Source organism: Zophobas morio, unplaced genomic scaffold (genome assembly GCF_036711695.1).
Source record: "Zophobas morio isolate AGI-343-1 ecotype UQ-CSIRO unplaced genomic scaffold, CSIRO_AGI_Zmor_V1 ptg000009l, whole genome shotgun sequence".
NCBI classification, from domain to species: Eukaryota; Metazoa; Arthropoda; class Insecta; order Coleoptera; family Tenebrionidae; genus Zophobas; species Zophobas morio.
Window position 1 is genome coordinate 11,108,672 of NW_026972114.1, and position 18,877 is coordinate 11,127,548.

General features: G+C 35.6%; 2 protein-coding genes across 2 annotated transcripts in view; both read right to left on the reverse strand.

Annotated features, from left to right (window-relative positions):
* Positions 1-275: 275 nt before the first annotated feature.
* On the reverse strand, positions 276-18,700 carry LOC135125884 (peroxisomal acyl-coenzyme A oxidase 3-like). The gene is made up of 10 exons (XM_064051625.1): positions 18,673-18,700; positions 2,716-2,879; positions 2,364-2,669; positions 1,994-2,313; positions 1,663-1,942; positions 1,370-1,613; positions 1,088-1,321; positions 885-1,036; positions 549-836; positions 276-478 (listed from the first exon to the last, which is right to left on the reverse strand). The coding sequence occupies exons 1-10, from the start codon at positions 18,683-18,685 to the stop codon at positions 368-370; spliced, it is 2,112 nt and encodes a 703-aa protein (XP_063907695.1). The 5' UTR covers positions 18,686-18,700; the 3' UTR covers positions 276-367.
* LOC135125885 (RNA-splicing ligase RtcB homolog) overlaps positions 4,790-18,877 on the reverse strand; it is a 40,672-nt gene continuing 26,584 nt past the window's right edge. The window contains exon 4 of the mRNA XM_064051626.1: positions 4,790-4,811. The gene's annotated coding sequence lies outside the window, so the exon portion shown is untranslated. The remainder of the gene's footprint in view (positions 4,812-18,877) is intronic.

Genomic DNA, 18,877 nt, shown 5'->3' on the forward strand with positions numbered 1-18,877 from the left:
CGCAATTCGCGACGTAAACTTATTTTGAAAGGTTGGCGTATTAAAAATTGATTTCATAAAAAATACAATAAAAAGGTGGAACCGAAAACGAAAACAACAAAGAATTATCTTTGCTATCAGTTTTTTTTTCCACAACATTTTAAATATGCAAGTAATTATTTGTAAACTTTGATCACAAGTCATGTTTTGATGATTCCCATTTTCTTAACAAAAATATGCGCCTTGAACCACAAATTGTCAATGTTAATGAATGCATATCAATAAAACAAAACAAGGACCACATCAAAGTACACTTTTATTTAGCAATAAAATTTATAAAAAATAACAACCTATAAAACCATCCACCCAAGAACAGTACCCATCCCTATCACAATTTACTCTGCCTGTTAGCATTCCAGTTGATTATGTCGGTCCACCAGCTCGGCCTGCTCATGGAATATGGCGACCGGAAAATGGCCGACTGGAGATGCTGATACACCTGTGAACAAAACGATTGGTCAATTCAAGTCTCCTCAATATGAGTGGCGGTTTCAAATTTAGCGCCTTACCTGTCCATCCGACGCTCCCAACACCGAATTCAAAATAAAATCAGGAGGCGCAATCGCATCTATCAACGATACAGCGTCATTTTTAATATCACTGCACAATTTTAAGATGGCTTCATGAATTAAACGAGAAGGCTGAGGCCCTTGGACGTAACCACCTTCATATAAGGTTGGAAGGAACTTTTCTAAGCTCCAGAGACCATACAAGGAGAACAGTCTCAAAAGGACGTTTTTAATGCTCACGTCAGTGGCGTCGCTGATCACTTTCAACATGTGTTGTAGGAAGAAGCGCTATAATTTTTATTACACACCGGTTTCTTTTTTTTTTTTAATTATTACCTGGATGAAAGCTATGCCTACGCTTTTGGCGTAGAAAACTTGCGAGTTGTTTTTAGCCCAGAATTCACCTTCTTTTACCGTCAAAGCGTCCAACTTAGATTTAGTCTCTTTCAAGAGGTAACAAGTAAGCCACTCATAGGCGTCCAAGATGTCTGCAATAATTGTGTAGGCTTTTTCATCACATATATCTGACGGTTACTTACTTTCAGGTCTGCAAACTTCCTCTACGCTACCAGCCCTAAATTTATGCTTTAGGATTTGTAAAGCATTGGAGAGGAAATTGGCCGACTTTAAGGGTGTTGAAATTTTGGTCCCTTTTTCAATTTCAGGCCACAGTTTAATCAACCAGTTTGTGGTCTGTTGAATCAGAACGTGATTTTCACCCTCGTAGGTGCAATTGGCGTCATTATCGTTTCTAATATCACCGATTCCAGACACTATAAAAGCAATAAATGGATAGTGACATGATTTATATTTTATCATACCTTTGAGGTAGCCATGGCCCCCACAAGCCTCTCTACATTCCTGTATCGCGTCTCTGAACAACCATCCAGCTACCGGTTTACAAGCTGACGACACTACGTGGATCTCCATTCCCAAGTCAGCCAATGATTCTTTATTTTCCCCCAGAAGAGAATCCACAGTGAACTTATACGTTGTTTCAACTAACTCTGCGCTGAATAAACGTATCACATAAGCAGCTGCCAAATAGGGCAAAAGTCTGTGTTGCTACAAGTTGTGACTTAGAAATTTAAAGCAAAAGAATGATAATTTTTACATGTGATTGATATTCCAAAATTGGAACTTCCTCTCCTCCATCAGGACCAAACTGTTTTCGCACCGCTGCATATCTAATAGCAATTGTTAGTGCCTTGGTACCATAACTTTCAGTAATACCAGTGATATTAACCCGGCCAATCGAAAGTGCACCCAAGGCAGCCCCGTGTCTATCTCTCGCGCTTTTAAAGGGAGTCACGTATTTACCTTCAGGTGTTACATCGGCATTTTTGTTTAAAAGATTTTCACGAGGAATGCGATATTTGTTAAAAATTAAGAAACTAAACAAAACAATAATTAGAAAATAAATCACACTGGTGTCTACTACTAACCCATTGTCGATGCCATTCAGCCCAATTTTTTCACCCATGTCTCCTACAACTACCCCAGGATAGGGTAACAAAGTCTTGGGATCTCTAATGGGTACAACAAAAGTGTGCAACCCATACTGGACACCATCCACAACTAGTTGTGCATAAACAACAGCACACGAAGCCATTTGGCCTAAACCGCCAGCCCAACATTTTGCCGCCTCAAAGTCCGGCGTATGCATTACAAATTGTTGGGTTTCTTTGTCGTATGTTGCTGTGGTTCTCATACCTTTTGTGTTCGTACCGTGTCCGATTTCAGTCAAACAGAAGCACCCATGGATCTACAAATTACTCTGTTATTGGCTTCCTTAACAAATTAAAGCTGCCGCACTTCTCCCTCTTCAGCCTGTTCCAAGAATTTGAAGTGTCTTGCAGTTCCATGGCTCTGAATAACACTGGTGAAGAGTCCTCTGCCCACTGAGTATTTCACAGACGATGAAGGGCTTAGCTGCATCATCGTGCGTGTCATAAGAGGTGCTCTTTTCAAATTCTCCAACATGGTACCTATGGAAAGTTCCCGAATATCGCCGTAGGCGAGTGCTCGTCTGGTAGCCGTACGTCTTTGTTCATCAAAAGTTTGCATGAGCAAATCATTCTGATATTCAGGGTGATTTCTGAGCACTTCATGAAGTTCACGCTACAAATGAAAAGTGAGGCCGGCTCTAAATTGGGAAACTACTTACTTCAAATTTGACAACTTCCTCTGTATCAATGAAAGTCTTTAGCTTCTTCCAGTCAAAGGAGGCCTTTTTCCGGTAAAAATCCAAAGGGCCTGGGGGAAAGTCTGACAATTCGGACGACATTTTCACAATTGAACTAGATGTTGATCCGTACTTTGTTTTTGAAGCTTAAAATAAATCTTATCTTGAGTATTACGATTACAGAAACAATCCTTTAGAGATAGAAGAAATGGCACCGTCATGGGACAATGTTTGCTATCCACGATACCAAAAAAACAATCGTGCGATGTTTAGTGGACTTTAAACTGGAGTTATCGCATCTGTTTACAAATTAATAACTAAAAAACAACGCTTAGCATAACCTATATGTCATAATTTGCGTACACCAATGACAGCAAGGAAGTAATGACAGATCAACACAGATGACACGTGCGTCATAGTTTTTGTGTCATGTACAGAAATCTGCAGAAATTTTTGAGGCATGAATGCATGATTTTGAATATCAGAATTATTATAAATAAAAAACAAAAACACTGCACACGAATACCTCTGGTGGTAATTATGCTATTAATTTGTTAGTTGTATACATAAAATAGCGCCCTCGCACTTTCCAAAAAATAGTGACAGTGGCGGCGTAAATGGGGGCGGTGGGGGCGGTCCGCCCCGGGTACCAAGCACCAAGGGGTGGCGACAACTCACTCGCACAGTCAGAAAAACAGAAAAATCACTCTGAAAAACATACAAAAAAAAAATCGGGACGGCAGACATACAGACAGATAGACAGACGGAAACGGGAGACCCTTTTCTTCGTACTCTATGGGTTATGAAAGGTCGAGAAAATGTAAAAGTAGAGAGTCGGCCGACGGACTTCATTACAATACTTCCTAATATTTTGCGTTTGTTTTCTTAATACAGGGTGTTATTAAAAGGTACGTACAACAAAATTGACAGTTCTTCGCGAAATCTAATAGGAAGCCTGAAAAACTTAATTTGTGTTATCAAAATTATAAGGGGAAAATTAACCCCTATCCAACATTTTTAGACGCTACTGAAAGAGAAATAGGTAAAATTAAGTTATTTTAATAAATCCTAGCAACTGTAACAATAATAAAAATAAAACACGCTTTTGTTGCTATAGAAACGAAAGATGACTTTTTTATCAGAGGCGTACAACGAATTTGGACATAAATTTTAATAATTTTTATCTCTAAAAGAACACTTTTACCTGAACTTTCTTTTTAATTTTAGCACCCATACTTCTGTAACGGGCGATAAATTTACTTATTTTTGGAGATGTTGGTATGAATTAGAACAATCGTCATTGTCGTAAAAATCAAGGTTGTCCTTGTGAATCTTGGATTTTATGATTTCACACAATGCTAATCAAGGTTTATAATTTCACAGTTAAATATTGGCGCCCTTTGGCTGGTCACGATGTCTTTGTCCAGTTTTATAAGAGTCCTCTAACTCCTCTAGCCAGTTGCCTGTTTAGTGTGTGTTTGTGTTGTGACACAAGGGGGTAAGTGTTGATATCTCCAAAAATGTGCATGGTTTCATAAAATGTTTAAAGTTTTATTTTTGTTAATATTTTTAAAGTTCAGTTTAATTTTGATGATAAATCGCCCTTTGTATTCTCGATTGGATAACGTTTTAAGTTTATATTTTTAAAGATTAATTTGCATTGAAATTATTAGTTAAACAGTTATATTGTTTAATGAACGCCGACCACGCAACTACTATCATGTTCCTTACCAAATTTTGAGTTATGTTATAAATCTTGAGTTTTGTTATATTTTTGTTAAACATATTTTTAAATGTTTGCTTTATTCTGCTTTCCAAGATTTAGTTTCATAGTTACAATGTTTTCTTGAATTTATTTAAAAATGTTTAAATACTGAAGTTTTTTTCTGTTAATTATATTTACATGTTAAACTACAACACAATTTATTGTTACACCAAATTATTCTCATATGACTAAATCTCTTTTGTACATACTCATTTCTAAATTAAATATAATTTTTCATTTAAGCAAAATGCATATACTTGAAGCAGTCCCTTTGTCCAGTCACTAGAATGTGTTGCCATCATCACGAACCAGCCTACGAACAAATAAATAATATTTTCACTATATGTCGGGCACAAGGTTTTATATTTAATAAATTAACAAAAGTTAATTTTGAAAATCTCCCAAGCCCGCCACACTTCGACACCAATTGCCGATTTTATTTTGTATGTACCTATCAATAACACGCTGTGTACATAGCCATCTTTTCATAACAAGGAACTTAAAACATGGTTAAAATGGTTTATGCAAGGGGATATGGGTTTTGCAATTGTGGGGCGGAGCCTAATTGTAAAATCAATATTTCCTTGTACAAATTTTCCATTTTTAATATGTTTTAAGTTTCATGTTGTGAAAAGAATTCTACACATACACATATTAAAACAAAAAGGCAAAATGAAAGCCCACCCACCCGCCTTATCTCAATTGTAATTTTTTTTATTCGCTCTGAACCAAGAGGACTCAGCTTAACTGCAAAATACTTATTTCTTTACAAGAAATTAAAAACATGTTTTTGAGCATCGTGTTGTTCAAAGAATACTATGTATATACTAAGAAAAAAAGACAAAAACCGCGCCCACCCACCCCATCTCAATTTATTTTTTTTATTTTTAGAAACTTAAAACACACTTAAAATGGTAATTTTTTTTAAGGAAATATGGATTTTGCAATTAGACTCCGCCCCTAGGTCTGCCAACGAATGAAAACTTCATTACTATTTGGATCAAGGCAGTTATATGTGACGCTTAATCTTTGGCTTTAATTTTTTCTTAATATACACAGTATCCTTTGAATAACACGATACTCAAAAAAATGTCTTACATGGTAATTTCTTGTAGAGAGAGAAATAATAACAATTTTGCATTTAAATTTCGCTCTTTTGGTTCTCTACGATTTTAAAAAAATCATCACAATCGAGATAGGGCGGGTGGGCGGGGCTTATATTTTGCGTTTTTGCTTAATATACGTAGCTGTTTTTTCAGAACAAGAAACTTAAAACATGTTTAAAATGGTAAATTCTTGTAGACAAATATCGATCTTGCAGTTAAACCCCGCCCCTCGATCTGACAACGAATGAAAAATTCATCACAATTGAGAATTGAGATCGGGGCGGGTATAGGTGGGGCCTAATCTTCGGCTTTATTATTTTCTTAATATACATACATAGTATTCTTTGAACAACACGATACTCAAAACCATGTTTTTAATTTCTCATAGAGAAAGAAAGATTTTGTAGTTAAGCTCCGTCCCCTTGGGTCAAGACGAATAAAAAAAATCATCACAATTGAGATAGGACGGGTGGGCGGGGCTACATTTTGTCTTTTTTTCCTTAGTATGTGTAGACGGAATACGGCAAAAGTCGAACATCAAAGTTAATATCAACGGCAAGTTGGCAACGGAGTTTATAAACGACAATTTTAAGCTCTAAAAGCAACGTCAGCGGAAACAGCAACTGCAACGGTAAGTTTATAAATTCCACTGCTAACGTTAAAAAAAAATGTTCATGGAATAGTTCCAAATCTGACGAAAATATACGATGAAGTTTCTGCAGAGGACAATTTTGGAAATTTTATACTTGGAAGTCGCCAGCATTTCTTCCCAAGAAGTGGTTCAGTGGACTGCATTGGAGATTACTAATGGAAGGCCAGAAACATCCTTTGAATTTGACTGTGACGACAGTACAGGCAACTTAGGCAATTTACCTTCCTTAAATGTTCATCATATTAGAAATAATACAATTAATATTTATGTAAACGGATTACCTAAACAATAAATTTGGAAAAAATCTTGTATGATACACGTGAATAAACGAATTTTATCAACGAAAAAACAGTTTAGCACACGAGGCGAAGCCGAGTGTGATAATGTTTCACTTATACCATAAGTACCTATTTTGCGATTTGTCACATTTACTTTTATATGTTAAAAATACAACTATTATTTCAGTTTCATGAGCAACAGTCAACATATTCACCCTCACCACAATATTCGTTGAATCGTTCAATTCCATTTTTGCCTTATTTTAAATTTGTTTCACTGTTGTTGCATGTAAAAAACGAGTTCTGCCTATTGAAAAGTGGTACCTATTATTATTTTTTATCCGCAATTGACTTTTATTGAAAATTATTAACGCAAATAATGTCTGGTTATGAAATGCGAAAAAATAGTATACGCTCCTCGATAGAAAAGTCTATTCACAACTCGTATGGTTTTTAAGTTGCTCGCTTCGCTCACTCGTACTCAATCAACTATACTCGTTTGGTAAAACTTCACTTTTCTACACTTGGCACGTAATGTACTATTTTTTAAATTACGGTTAAATAAAATAAATTTTACTGTACGCAAAACATAATGTATATTTAAAAATCTTCCAATTTTTTTTTTTTTTTTAATATTATAAATTAGGAGGTAACTACTGAAACAGAAATATCTATATCTGTTCAATGTTGTAACGGTAAGAAAAGAGTTCTTATTCCTAAGAGAAGAACTATAAAAATTACGCACACACAACAGTAATTATGATAGTAATCACGAAGTTACGATGTCAACTTGGAACTGCTTTTAAACTAAATTTTGACTTCTTTATAAATGAATATAAACTTGGTTTTTGGAGTGTTGGATAAAAACGTTGCACGTTGTTAACTGCCAGTAATTTAAAATCAAAATAATTTTTGGAAATCTGTGAAATGATAGGTAATTTTACCGTAATACCTATTATCTACCTACCTTCATTGGTGTTCACTGCACATTAAAGCATTAAAAAATGATTTTAAAGGAGTAGGTAATATCACGATCACGATTTTTTATTACTGTTGATAACCTAAACAAATTATACAATGAACTCAGACCAAGGACGTTGCAAGTTGCAATACAACGTCTTTGACTTAGACATACTTGACTCATGTACTAAATGTATTATTTTAATAACTGATTAAATGCATACAGTGTACCTGCTGCAACAATCTTAACAACGCTAATCTCAACGTGATTTAATATGTTAGAATATTCTGTGACAAAATAGTAACTAAAATAAATTATTAAAATCCACGTTTATAATTCCAAATTAAAATTGTAGATATTGTTACGAAATACACCGCCCCAGTACGACGCCTATGGCCGTCGAGAGCTTTCTGGACGTACGCACGGCGCTGATGGGTGAATCATCACTGCTGACGGTGTCGACGGCCGAGCGGCGGGCGCATAAAGACAGGTCTGGAGCCATCTCGAAGCGGCGTCCAGGGAAGTCTCGAAGCGGAGTCGCGATGGATGTTCGTGAAAGATCTCGATCAGAGAATATGGGTTTAAATAGAGGCGACCGTAGATAATGAATGATTCAGCCAGTGAAGACAGTCAAGAGCGCCGGAATAATTTCTGTACATATTCGTTGCAATAGATAGTGTTGTAATTCGAGCTAAAGAAATAAATCTTTGAGTTTTACCTACGCCCGATTTATTATTCGCTCGTCAAACGTAACAATATATAGGAAGGTCAACTCAACTGCCAAGTGGTTTTTTCATTATTCTTCGACTTTAATCAAGGTTGAATGCACTATTAATGTATATCCCATTTTACATATAAAATTACTATAATTATTAAACAAATATGTGTTTAAATGCAATAGGTATACAAGATACCCTGGAAACATTATCGCAATTGTTGATGTTATTGTCATTAAAGTATGGCGCACGGTATTAAAACACTAGCTTTACGCTGTAAGTACGTTCTTCAATCTCAAGTTGACTTCATCAACGTTTATTTAATTTTATTATTTTAATATTTTTTGCGTTTTGTTCAAAGTCCACAGAAAGCATGTAAATCCGAAGTCAAATTTATCCGTCCTGTATTTTGGAACTTACTCTCACCCTACCAGTAAAAATGACTGTAACGAAATTAAGAGGTCAGACTGTGTAAGAAGATGTTAAACTTGGAACACTAAGATAACAAATCTTTACAGGAATTAATTATTTTTGTCATTAGAGTGATGGACGCATCGAAATGACACCGTAACTTTACAGTGTCCATACACATTGAATATGCAATAGCTTTTATTTTAAGAAAATTGTTAAATAAGCCAAACAACTAACCATAAAAATGATTAATCTGACCTTTCGTCTACATTAGAACGTGTCGTAAAAAACCTAAATTTCCGGTAATTCATTTTATGGTTGAATCATGTCATACTAGGTACTTTTGGTAATATTAAAAAACAAATTTCAGAATACAGAAAAGAAAATAGTTCGTTGAAACATTGGTGAAAATGAAGCTTCTAAATTCTTGTATTACTTTTTGGCGTTTAATAGTTTTTTCTTTACGAAAGAAAGCTGTTTTTACACATATGAACAGAGTGAGTCATCTTTTAGCAAGCAAACAGAAAGGACTGTTAATGCAGTGTCGATTCCAAGGTAAATCAGTAGTTTATCCGTACACTCACAAGAAGTGTTTAGTACATATTAAAGAAAGAAAAAAAGACGTAAACCTTAATCTACCTTGAAAAAGTGTTATTCAAAAGAACTTGCCACCACAACTCATCACTAAGAATATTTTTCAATTCAATGGTCAATTTTTCCAATAACAGAGAAGTGTACCTATTGGTACTTCATTGTCTTCTTTCGTAATCGACTTTTTCCGAAAAGAAAATTGGATTTACTGGTTCTGGATTAAAATTAATATTACTTAATTAGTTCACTAAAACCAGGAATTTAAATGTTTGCGCTTTTAAGCGGTAATTATAACCATTATTTTCAGTGGAACTTTTACCAGAACTAATGTGTCATTTTTTTTTAAACTATATTGGAAATTAAAAATTTATTTTAGTTATGTTTAGTTTTCTGATGGACTAAAATTGCATTCAATGCAAAATGAAGAAGAGCCGTAAGGAAAAAAATAGCCCGGACATCGATATTTGTGTCGATAGTTAATAGTATATGTCATAGCTGGCTTAGTTTAACAAAGTTGATCTCGTTCTAATAAGGGTAATGATAACTAGGAATTTCGGCAACTGAAATTAACAGCTGAAATTTTGTAGGTATCTTAGAAAAGCTAGAAATGTTTAAAAGTAAAAATACAGTATTCACTGGAAGTTCTAATCTAATATCGGATCTATAGGCCAAAAGAAATTCATCATGAAACAACGATTTATTTTCATATTACATATATATTACCATTACAATAAATGCTCAAAACTATACTGACTGATAACCAGTGCTAAGTTATCAAAATATATGTGCATAATAAACTTGTTGTTGATTCTATTTTATTGTACATGTGTTATAAATTCGACAAACTACTGCATATTACCAAATCACATTATCCATTATGAATAGTAGTGTTTGAGTCATGACATGCTGTTTTTAATATAATTTAAGGTGCTTACCTAATGAATTTTGTCAACAATAGAAAATTAACTCATTAATTTTTCAAGTGTCACTGTTTAAACGTATCACCTTAACCAAAAATAAGTAAATAACAGTGAACATATTTAATATTTTCATTTTCGTCATAAAATATCAAATAAAAATCGAAATCTACTCTCAACACAGAATAAATTCAAGAATGATACTTACTTAACTATATACTCGTAGCTAAAGAAAAAGAAATTAAAGGCGGAGTACCTATAAGTTCCTCGGTTATCGGCACAACTAGCTAAACTATACAATCACGATTGACTAGTTCAGTTGCGAATTGCATAATATAGAAACCAGTTATGGTACATAATGACTACAACAACTAGCTAGGCCAAATGCATATTGTAATAATCGAACTACATGATTTGACGTCATTATTATAAATCTAAACACGTGCTCATATCGAATAATAAAACAGTACAATTTGTGTATAATTATCATCAGTGGGAACTTATTACGGTTCCGTTTTACACACAATGGATTCAATTTGGTTTTACATGTTTTGGCTCTCTCGACAATTGCTTTATAGGCCACATCACACCAAACAAGTACCTATTTAGCAAATGTCATTCGACTGATACCAATAACGGTGTTGGAATATTAATTTTATGAAATTCTTAAATAGAGAAACAGAACTTTTTGGCTCTCGTTTGCTTGCTGTTGGACGACGATTTTTGCTTCTATCAGTAGAAATACGTTATTGGCATCATCCAACATCAGCATTTCAGTGTAAATGATAAATGTATTCAGTGTATGATGCTATGATGTGCCGTACTTTTTCACGTTTTCTAATTTTCTTACTGTCTAATTCTGCGAACACATTCCACATCCAAAAAGAAAGTATGATTAATGCTTTTATAAAGAAAAAACTCTATTCAAAAATGCATTAATTATATCGTAGTGCCATTTAAAAAAATTAAGTTAGCTTTGCATCTCGAAAACAAATGAAACAAAAAAAATTTTTTTCGATGAATAATAATTAGAGCACAACTTCTTGTACTTCTACACCTAATTTCACGTGATTTGTACAACTGGTTCTCAAGATATTGTGATAACCCAAACATCCCGCCTTAAATTGACATGTAAAAAAAATGAAAAGCTCGCGAAAATTTCAAAAATTCAAAAATTTGGTCTTGGCTGTAATCGTCTAACAATTATAGTTAGATTGTGTAAACGTTCTGAATCAATGCAAATATTTGAATATCACAAATTTACTAAAAAAAAAAAACAAAGAAAAAACTGAAGTAAAGTATTTGGATGCAAATACACAAGTTATTGCGGACGTGTGGTGGCAAATTTAAAATTATGGTAGTCAACAAGAGAACAAAATTTTAATAAAACCATGTAGCGGGGCGCACAGCGACAGCGGCACCAGAGCGCCTCCTCGTGAATGCCTTTGACTCCAAAAGTTGTCGCTATAAGAGTGTGGCGATCGGACTATATTAATTTTATTCTCGAGTACGAGCGGAGTTTGGGGCTCCTAGTTGTAGCTGTTCTTTCACCACTGCGGTGATTCTACTTTATTATCGAGAAGCACATTCCGCTCAGCACCCCTCTCTCACGAAGAAACGTGCCGCGCTAACAGGCCGTTAAGGTCGCAAACTCGTGGTTGGATATCCCGGCTATTGGAACAAACGGAGAGCGTCACGTCATCCCGACCCCACCCGCGACTTCTATTCAAGATCCGCGTCTTTTGTGCAGACGGTACGATAAATCCTAGTAGTTCGACTAGGAACCGCGCCCTCCGCTTCTGCCATGTGTTTCTGTATTATTCACACTTCACTATCAACCCTCTCACTAGATACTCCCCAGAAATTCCCTAGAAGAGCTACCAACTACCAGAAAAAGAACTAAACATGCACAATGCACATAGTTGCCTATGTTTAACGATTTTGTTATCATTCTAATATACGGGATCTAAAAATTTACAAAACATTGAAGTGACTGTTAACTTTTTCCACCTTATCAAAGTACGAATTATAATCAAGCTGACAAATTGACGTTGCGTGTCAATATGTTACTTTATGACCGCGACCGCTAGCTAAAGTTACTCAAAAATGTGCTGTAAATTGGAGAAATTTAAGTTTACTACGAGTTCAGATTTTCATCTTTGCTTTCGTCGGCACTGGTTTTATCCTCATAATTTTGTGGAGATGTATTTGTTGTTTCAAGCTGTGTTTTGACTAGTAGAGAGCACCCGTTTATTATTATTAGGAGGATATTTATTTTGAGTTTGCGATGACGTTCTTTTCAGTGTTTTCCGCAAAGTGACTAGTTATGTGACGTATTTGGGTCGGTGGTTTTATTTCCTGCAGTGCTGTTGTTTTCTTTTTCTTTTTCCAGTTTCTGTAAATATCTGACTTTTATGGTGATATTAGTGAAGTTGTAATTTTCGTTGTTAGAGAGTTCAGTTTCAATTTGTTTCTGTGTGACTTCGATATACTAATTCACTACAAAATTTATTATTATACGTAAAAATAGCGGCAGATCATTGGTACTAACTTCTGTTATAAATCCAACTATCGTAGAATGTGCTTGTTTTATCCAACAAGAAACAAGAACACGAACATCACCTTAAAATTTTATTTTTACATGACTTAACTGCTTGAGATTAAATAAATTTAACAAAGGTCCACTTTCAAAAGAGTATTATTGTTCGCAAACAATTTTTATACCCCTATTAATTATTATTTAACTTGTATTACCTAAACATCCAAAAGCTCTTATTCCTGTAAAAACAAACTACAGATCTTCATTAAAAGCCTCGCTGTCTTCAAACCCAGAACAGTAACGTATCATATACCTATATTCTGCAATGAATTTAGCTGAGGTGTTTTGCAAGGGTCGTGTACAGCAACATCAGGAAACGATTTTAACTCAGTATTTAACTTAGTAATTTGCTAGTAATATTTCTTTTCACAAGATATTGAAAGTTAATGACATCTAATTCTTACCTATTACTTATTAAATGTTTAACGGGATTAATTCAAAGAAATTAATTAAAAAGACAAAGTCTTACAAAATTATACACTGATTAACACTCGCATTCCTAAAGATTACCTCTATTCTCGCAAAGGAGGCAGCCAGTTAAACGACCTGATTCACTGGTGGCGAAAACCCGATACTGCAGATAACAGGGGCGGCTGGTCAGGGGCGGCAGGGTCGGCCACGCCGTACCAGTCATTTTAAAATACTTAGTAAGCGTTGAAATTAGAAAATAAAAAAAGAAATAAAGTTTGAATGTACGTTAGGATAGATCATATATATTAAAAATATATTTTATTATATTGTAGGTACAAAATAAAGCATTTGTTGCTAATTTTAAATGCTGATAAACACGCTTTGCCGGCGAGATTTCGGCAAGCCGTACCCAGGAATGCATTATACTCGATGTTTCGACTTCGTAGCAGCTTACGGTTTCATCGTTCTCTTTGTCTAGTACACTGTAGTAGACAAAGACCTGGCGGAACGTATGTTGTGCCAGGTCCGGCGAAATCCTCCTTCGCCGTACCCAGCAACGCGAATTTAGTTTTTAAAACGCTTAATATTTAAGATAGCTAACCAAATTACAAAACAATAACGGCTTCGATGTTCTTCAGTGCATACTATTTTTTTTTTAATAATAATTGTCGATTTAATACATTTTTCTGTGTATGAATAATAAACGAAAAAAATTACATTAAATTATCTAAAATTTTATTTTTCGTACATAACTTAGCTACAACATAAATGCGCTTTTTCTGTATTTTTAGCATCTAAGCGTTTTCAGATATTTCAGAAACGAATTTAAAGTTTTAAATCATTTTAATTTTTCAATTATTCAATTAATTTATTTGACAATTTGTCATATACTGTTAGTGCCTCTGGCGGGGACCTGTTTCACCCCTCTCCACCCGTAAGGGTGGGAGCCAGGGCCACCACCACCTTCGAATACAGGGAACATTCATTCACTATTTTCATCATTCACTCTTCAAGCACTCTTCAAGCGGTTAACATAGTCTTTATATTCAATCTCTGGACCTAACGGTCATAATATCATACTCGCTCTAGAACACACTTGTTACTTGTTTAATAAAACTATAAAACGAATGTCCGCTGCTCTTATTCATCATCCATCAAACTTAACATGGTCCTTCGAGCCGGATCAGCGACAGAAAATCAGTAACAGTGATAAGTGATAAGTGTAGTTCGATAAATCATCATCGCTTGGAATTCAACATTCCACCTAAATCATCAAGTATTCAAAAATCGGTAACGGCCGCGAGTGCAGTGCAAATCATCGAGAGTCATTCATCAAGAAACTCAGGTAGGCTTTAGTTTTGTCCATTTTGCGTAGTTCATCATTCTCGAACTGACGATGTCGAATAACGAATCTCTCTGGAAATTTATCGTTCTTGTTAACGATATACATTCACATGCGGAGTTCATCTCGGAAGTTACAAACCACCAAAAAATAGGCGAGTTAAGATGCAGGTTGGAAGATTTGAAACGGGTACAATCTAACGTACAAAATCTTATAGTTGAACATAAATCAGAAATCGTGGTATTTTTAGATGACACGAGTAGCAAAGAATCTAACAAACCCGCAGTTTATAATCTCGGACCCGTGCAAAGTTATATCGATGAAATATCGGAATTGTATACTGCTCTAATCAAAAAAGCCGATTTGTTGTATCCTCTTCCTTTCCCGAATTCGTTTAATGTAAATACTAACAATGCTCATCTCGAAAAACGTTGTGAAAATCTAAAACCCATAAAAGTGGACAACATGCTAAATGGAGAACCCATTAAACTTCATAAGACTACCAATGCTCCGGTTAAGGTGCGGTTTACCCCTGCACTATTCATTAAGTATAAAACTATCGATAACAAAAAAGTCATTATTTCAGAAACGCATAAGTTAATACCGAATTCTCACAAATTATTATCAAATTCAATATACAGTAAACCGAAGAATCAGGCTGATAATAATTCTTGCAACTCTGTGGGCATGTCCCAAACTAAAATAGATAGCACATCCAATCCAAAATCAGACACCGCGTTAGTTCCAATAAAAAATCATACAGATAATTTGAAAGATTGTAGCTCATTATTGGATACCGGTAAACAATGTGAATCCAAAACCAAATATTTGGGTAAATCATTAAGATCAAACACAAACAAGGTACAAGTAAGCAATAATCAATCAATCCCGTGTTTTATATGTTCCCAAATGCACAACATATTCAATTGTACAAATTTTTCAAGTTTAACGCCCAACGATAGAGTGGAACAAATAAAGAAAATGAATCGTTGCTTCAATTGTTTAAGAAGTAATCACGTCGCGAAAAATTGTTACATATCTAGGCGTTGTAAACAATGTCATAAGAAGCACCACACGCTTTTGCACACAGAAACAAACAATAACCTTCCCAAGAATGAAATCAAAAATAAACCAGATGAGGATTCCGATAATCCTGAAGACACCTCGAAATGTAATTTAGCTATTCCGTCTAGTGTACTTTTATCCACCGGTTTGATTCGCGTAATGGGCCAATCAGGTAAAGTAAAAGAATGTCGCGTTTTCTTGGACATCGGGAGTCAATCTCAATTCATCACCGAAAATTTGGGCAAGGCGTTGGAATTACATATTCATAGCATCGACACGTCAATCGTAGCAATACTCGATAAGAAAAAACATTCAGAAAATGCCGAACTTAAAATACAAAATCATTTTATTAAAAATCCACCGGCGCATCAAAATACCGCGCTGGGGTTGATTCTTAACGGCAGTTTTGGGCATTTAAGAAATTCCAGTCATCGCAATATTAGTTTTAATAAAATTATTTCTCATTTGTTTGAAGTTGAGACTGTCAAAACCGGAAGCAGGTTATTAAGCAAAGGTCTTAAAACCCCTGTTTTTGCAACCCCTTTGCAGAATACCACCGGCCATTCACCCGATGGTCGTTTCGTAATTAAACTACTCTTTTCGGAAAAGTTGGGTCGTTCCACAGTCCCTTATTTCAAAAATCCACCTCAATTAAGAAATTCCCAAGAAGGGGTTCTCCAACCGTTATTGTTCGCAGAGGGTCGTAATCATAAACTTACCGAGGGTTTTATTATCTTTCTAAGGAAGTACCTAGACCTTGTACACCTGAAGGTACTTAACGGAAATTCTTTAAATAATCCTAGTTACCTGCCACACAATTGTCTTTACAACCCCTACATTTCTTCCATTAAACTCTGCGAGGTTGTTGACCGTTCAAATCTTAGCTCAAACAATTTAAGCCTAAATGACAACTTATTAACCGGCCCCGTTTTTCAACCCGAACTTTTAACTACTTTAATTCATGTCCTCACATGTGACATATCGAAAATATACCGGTGCGGTTGGCTTCACTCTGACGCCCGCAATTATCAAAAAATCATGTGGCTAGAATCTCCTGAACACAATCATTGTTTTTATGTCGATAAGGCATTGTTCGTTTCAAATTCTATAGTCAAATTAATCGAGCCCAAAGACGAGTTAAAGACCGTTCTAGCGAAGGCAAGTTCCAAGTGGTCGTCTAATTGTCCTGATATACAAGAATGCGCTCAGGCTACATCCAATAGTAATCGTTTAATAACTGACAAACAACATAAGCTAAAACCAGAAAATATCAAATGGAGTTTAATTCTCCCGCGTGGGCCCAATTTTGGTGGTTTGTGGGTGGCGTGGATTAAATTCGTAAAAACTCACATCCAGAGCGTTATCCGATACAACCATCTAACGTACGAGGTGATGCGTGCGCTTTTGGTCAGGATTGAAGCTGTCCTGAATTCGCACCCTGTGACGCCGCTTTCCAGCGACGTCACTAATTCAACCGCACTGACTCCGGGCCATTGTCTTGTTGGCCATCCATTGACAACTCCAGTAGAAAAGGAATACACTACTATTCCTGTCAACATGCTTTCCCGTTGGCAATTGAGTGAATCCTGCCGCCAACATTTTTGGAAGCGCTGGTCCGCGGAATATCATACGACGCTGCAGGGGAGATCCAGGTGGCAAACCCTCTCAAGAAACGTTCCCGGCACTGGAGCGCTGGTACTACCGATCAAAGCAGACAACCGGCTCCCGTTGCGGTGGCGATTACAACGAATAGTGCAAGTGCATCGCGGCAAAGACGATCTTGTTCGCGTAGTGTCTGTGCAGTGTCGAAATTGCATCATAAAGTGCGCCAATTCGGAAACGGTATTTCCATTTACTAATTCGGGCTCTGGTTATTTGTTAACTCATTACATACACACTATTGTAAATAAAGTTTGTCCACTCGTATTGTACCTGATAAAGAGTTGTAAATCTCTCTTTCAGGTGTATTCCATGTACATTCTTATTGTATGTGGGCAAGTGTTGTAAATCGCTATTCTTCGTTTATTGCCCATATGGTATAATCACTGTGAATCCATTCTATACAATGTTAATTGTAGTAAATCTTATTCATGTATTCTCATTCGAATTGATCATCACGATATCATGTTATCATTCTAATATTCTATTATTTTGGTATTAAAACAATGTAATTGTTTCAAGGCGGGGGGTATGTTAGTGCCTCTGGCGGGGACCTGTTTCACCCCTCTCCACCCGTAAGGGTGGGAGCCAGGGCCACCACCACCTTCGAATACAGGGAACATTCATTCACTATTTTCATCATTCACTCTTCAAGCACTCTTCAAGCGGTTAACATAGTCTTTATATTCAATCTCTGGACCTAACGGTCATAATATCATACTCGCTCTAGAACACACTTGTTACTTGTTTAATAAAACTATAAAACGAATGTCCGCTGCTCTTATTCATCATCCATCAAACTTAACATATACATTAAAAAAAAATAAATGTAAATGAAGATAGTTAACAGTTGGTACTTTTATTATTACTTTTTTTATATTTTTTAACTGCATGTCATTATTTAATTATTATTATTTAATTGTGGATGTCCGGGGTCGGCAAGCCGTATAGCCGCCGGTCGACGCGGAACTCAGTAAAAATAATGTTTTCGGTGGTTCTCAATTAATGATAAAGCAGAACAAGTAGAATTAAGGATTAATAATATTTGGAATCAAACTGACATTGTCAATTTCCTATAAAAAATTATTTTAACAGGTCGAAACATTTGAGATGTTTTGTACATCCTGGCACGTAAAATGTCAGTGGTTAATGAGTAGCAGCCATACATTACGAAAATGTATAACACCAAGGTGTAGACTCAAAATATTTGGCCGACCCGAAATTTTGACCCACCGGACGCCACTGGCAGATAAACATTCACATAAACAATGACGATGAGAAATAAACTCCATGTTTGGGTGTAGACCCGTCACTCTTCTGAATTTTGACGATAGCGCAATGAGTAGTATAATTACAAGTAAAGAAACAAGAAATTGTCCATTTGTAAATTTGGAATTGAGCGAATGCGATTCATTTTTGTTTAAACAATTGCCCTTTTGTGAAATTACATACAAAACTCGACTTACCAATTTTAACCATCGAAATAAGAACCAAGAGGCCCTTTAAAATCTACCTGCACAACATTCCAAACTCGTGAACTACCAAGCCAAGGGTGGCTTTCTGCCAGTTTCCCTAACGCGCATTACATTGCCAACGTTACTAAAAAACTAAATTTCTCAAATCGGGACACCACAATGAGACACTCCAGTATATATCAGGCCGAACCGTGGT

Excerpts from the sequence above, each read along its gene's own strand:
- LOC135125884 (XM_064051625.1), bottom strand. Across the intron at positions 2,670-2,715 it reads AGGAAGTTGTCAAATTTGAA|CGTGAACTTCATGAAGTGCT; the intron begins GTAAGTAGTTTC and ends TTTCATTTGTAG. Across the intron at positions 1,037-1,087 it reads GGAAGTTTGCAGACCTGAAA|ACATCTTGGACGCCTATGAG; the intron begins GTAAGTAACCGT and ends CAATTATTGCAG.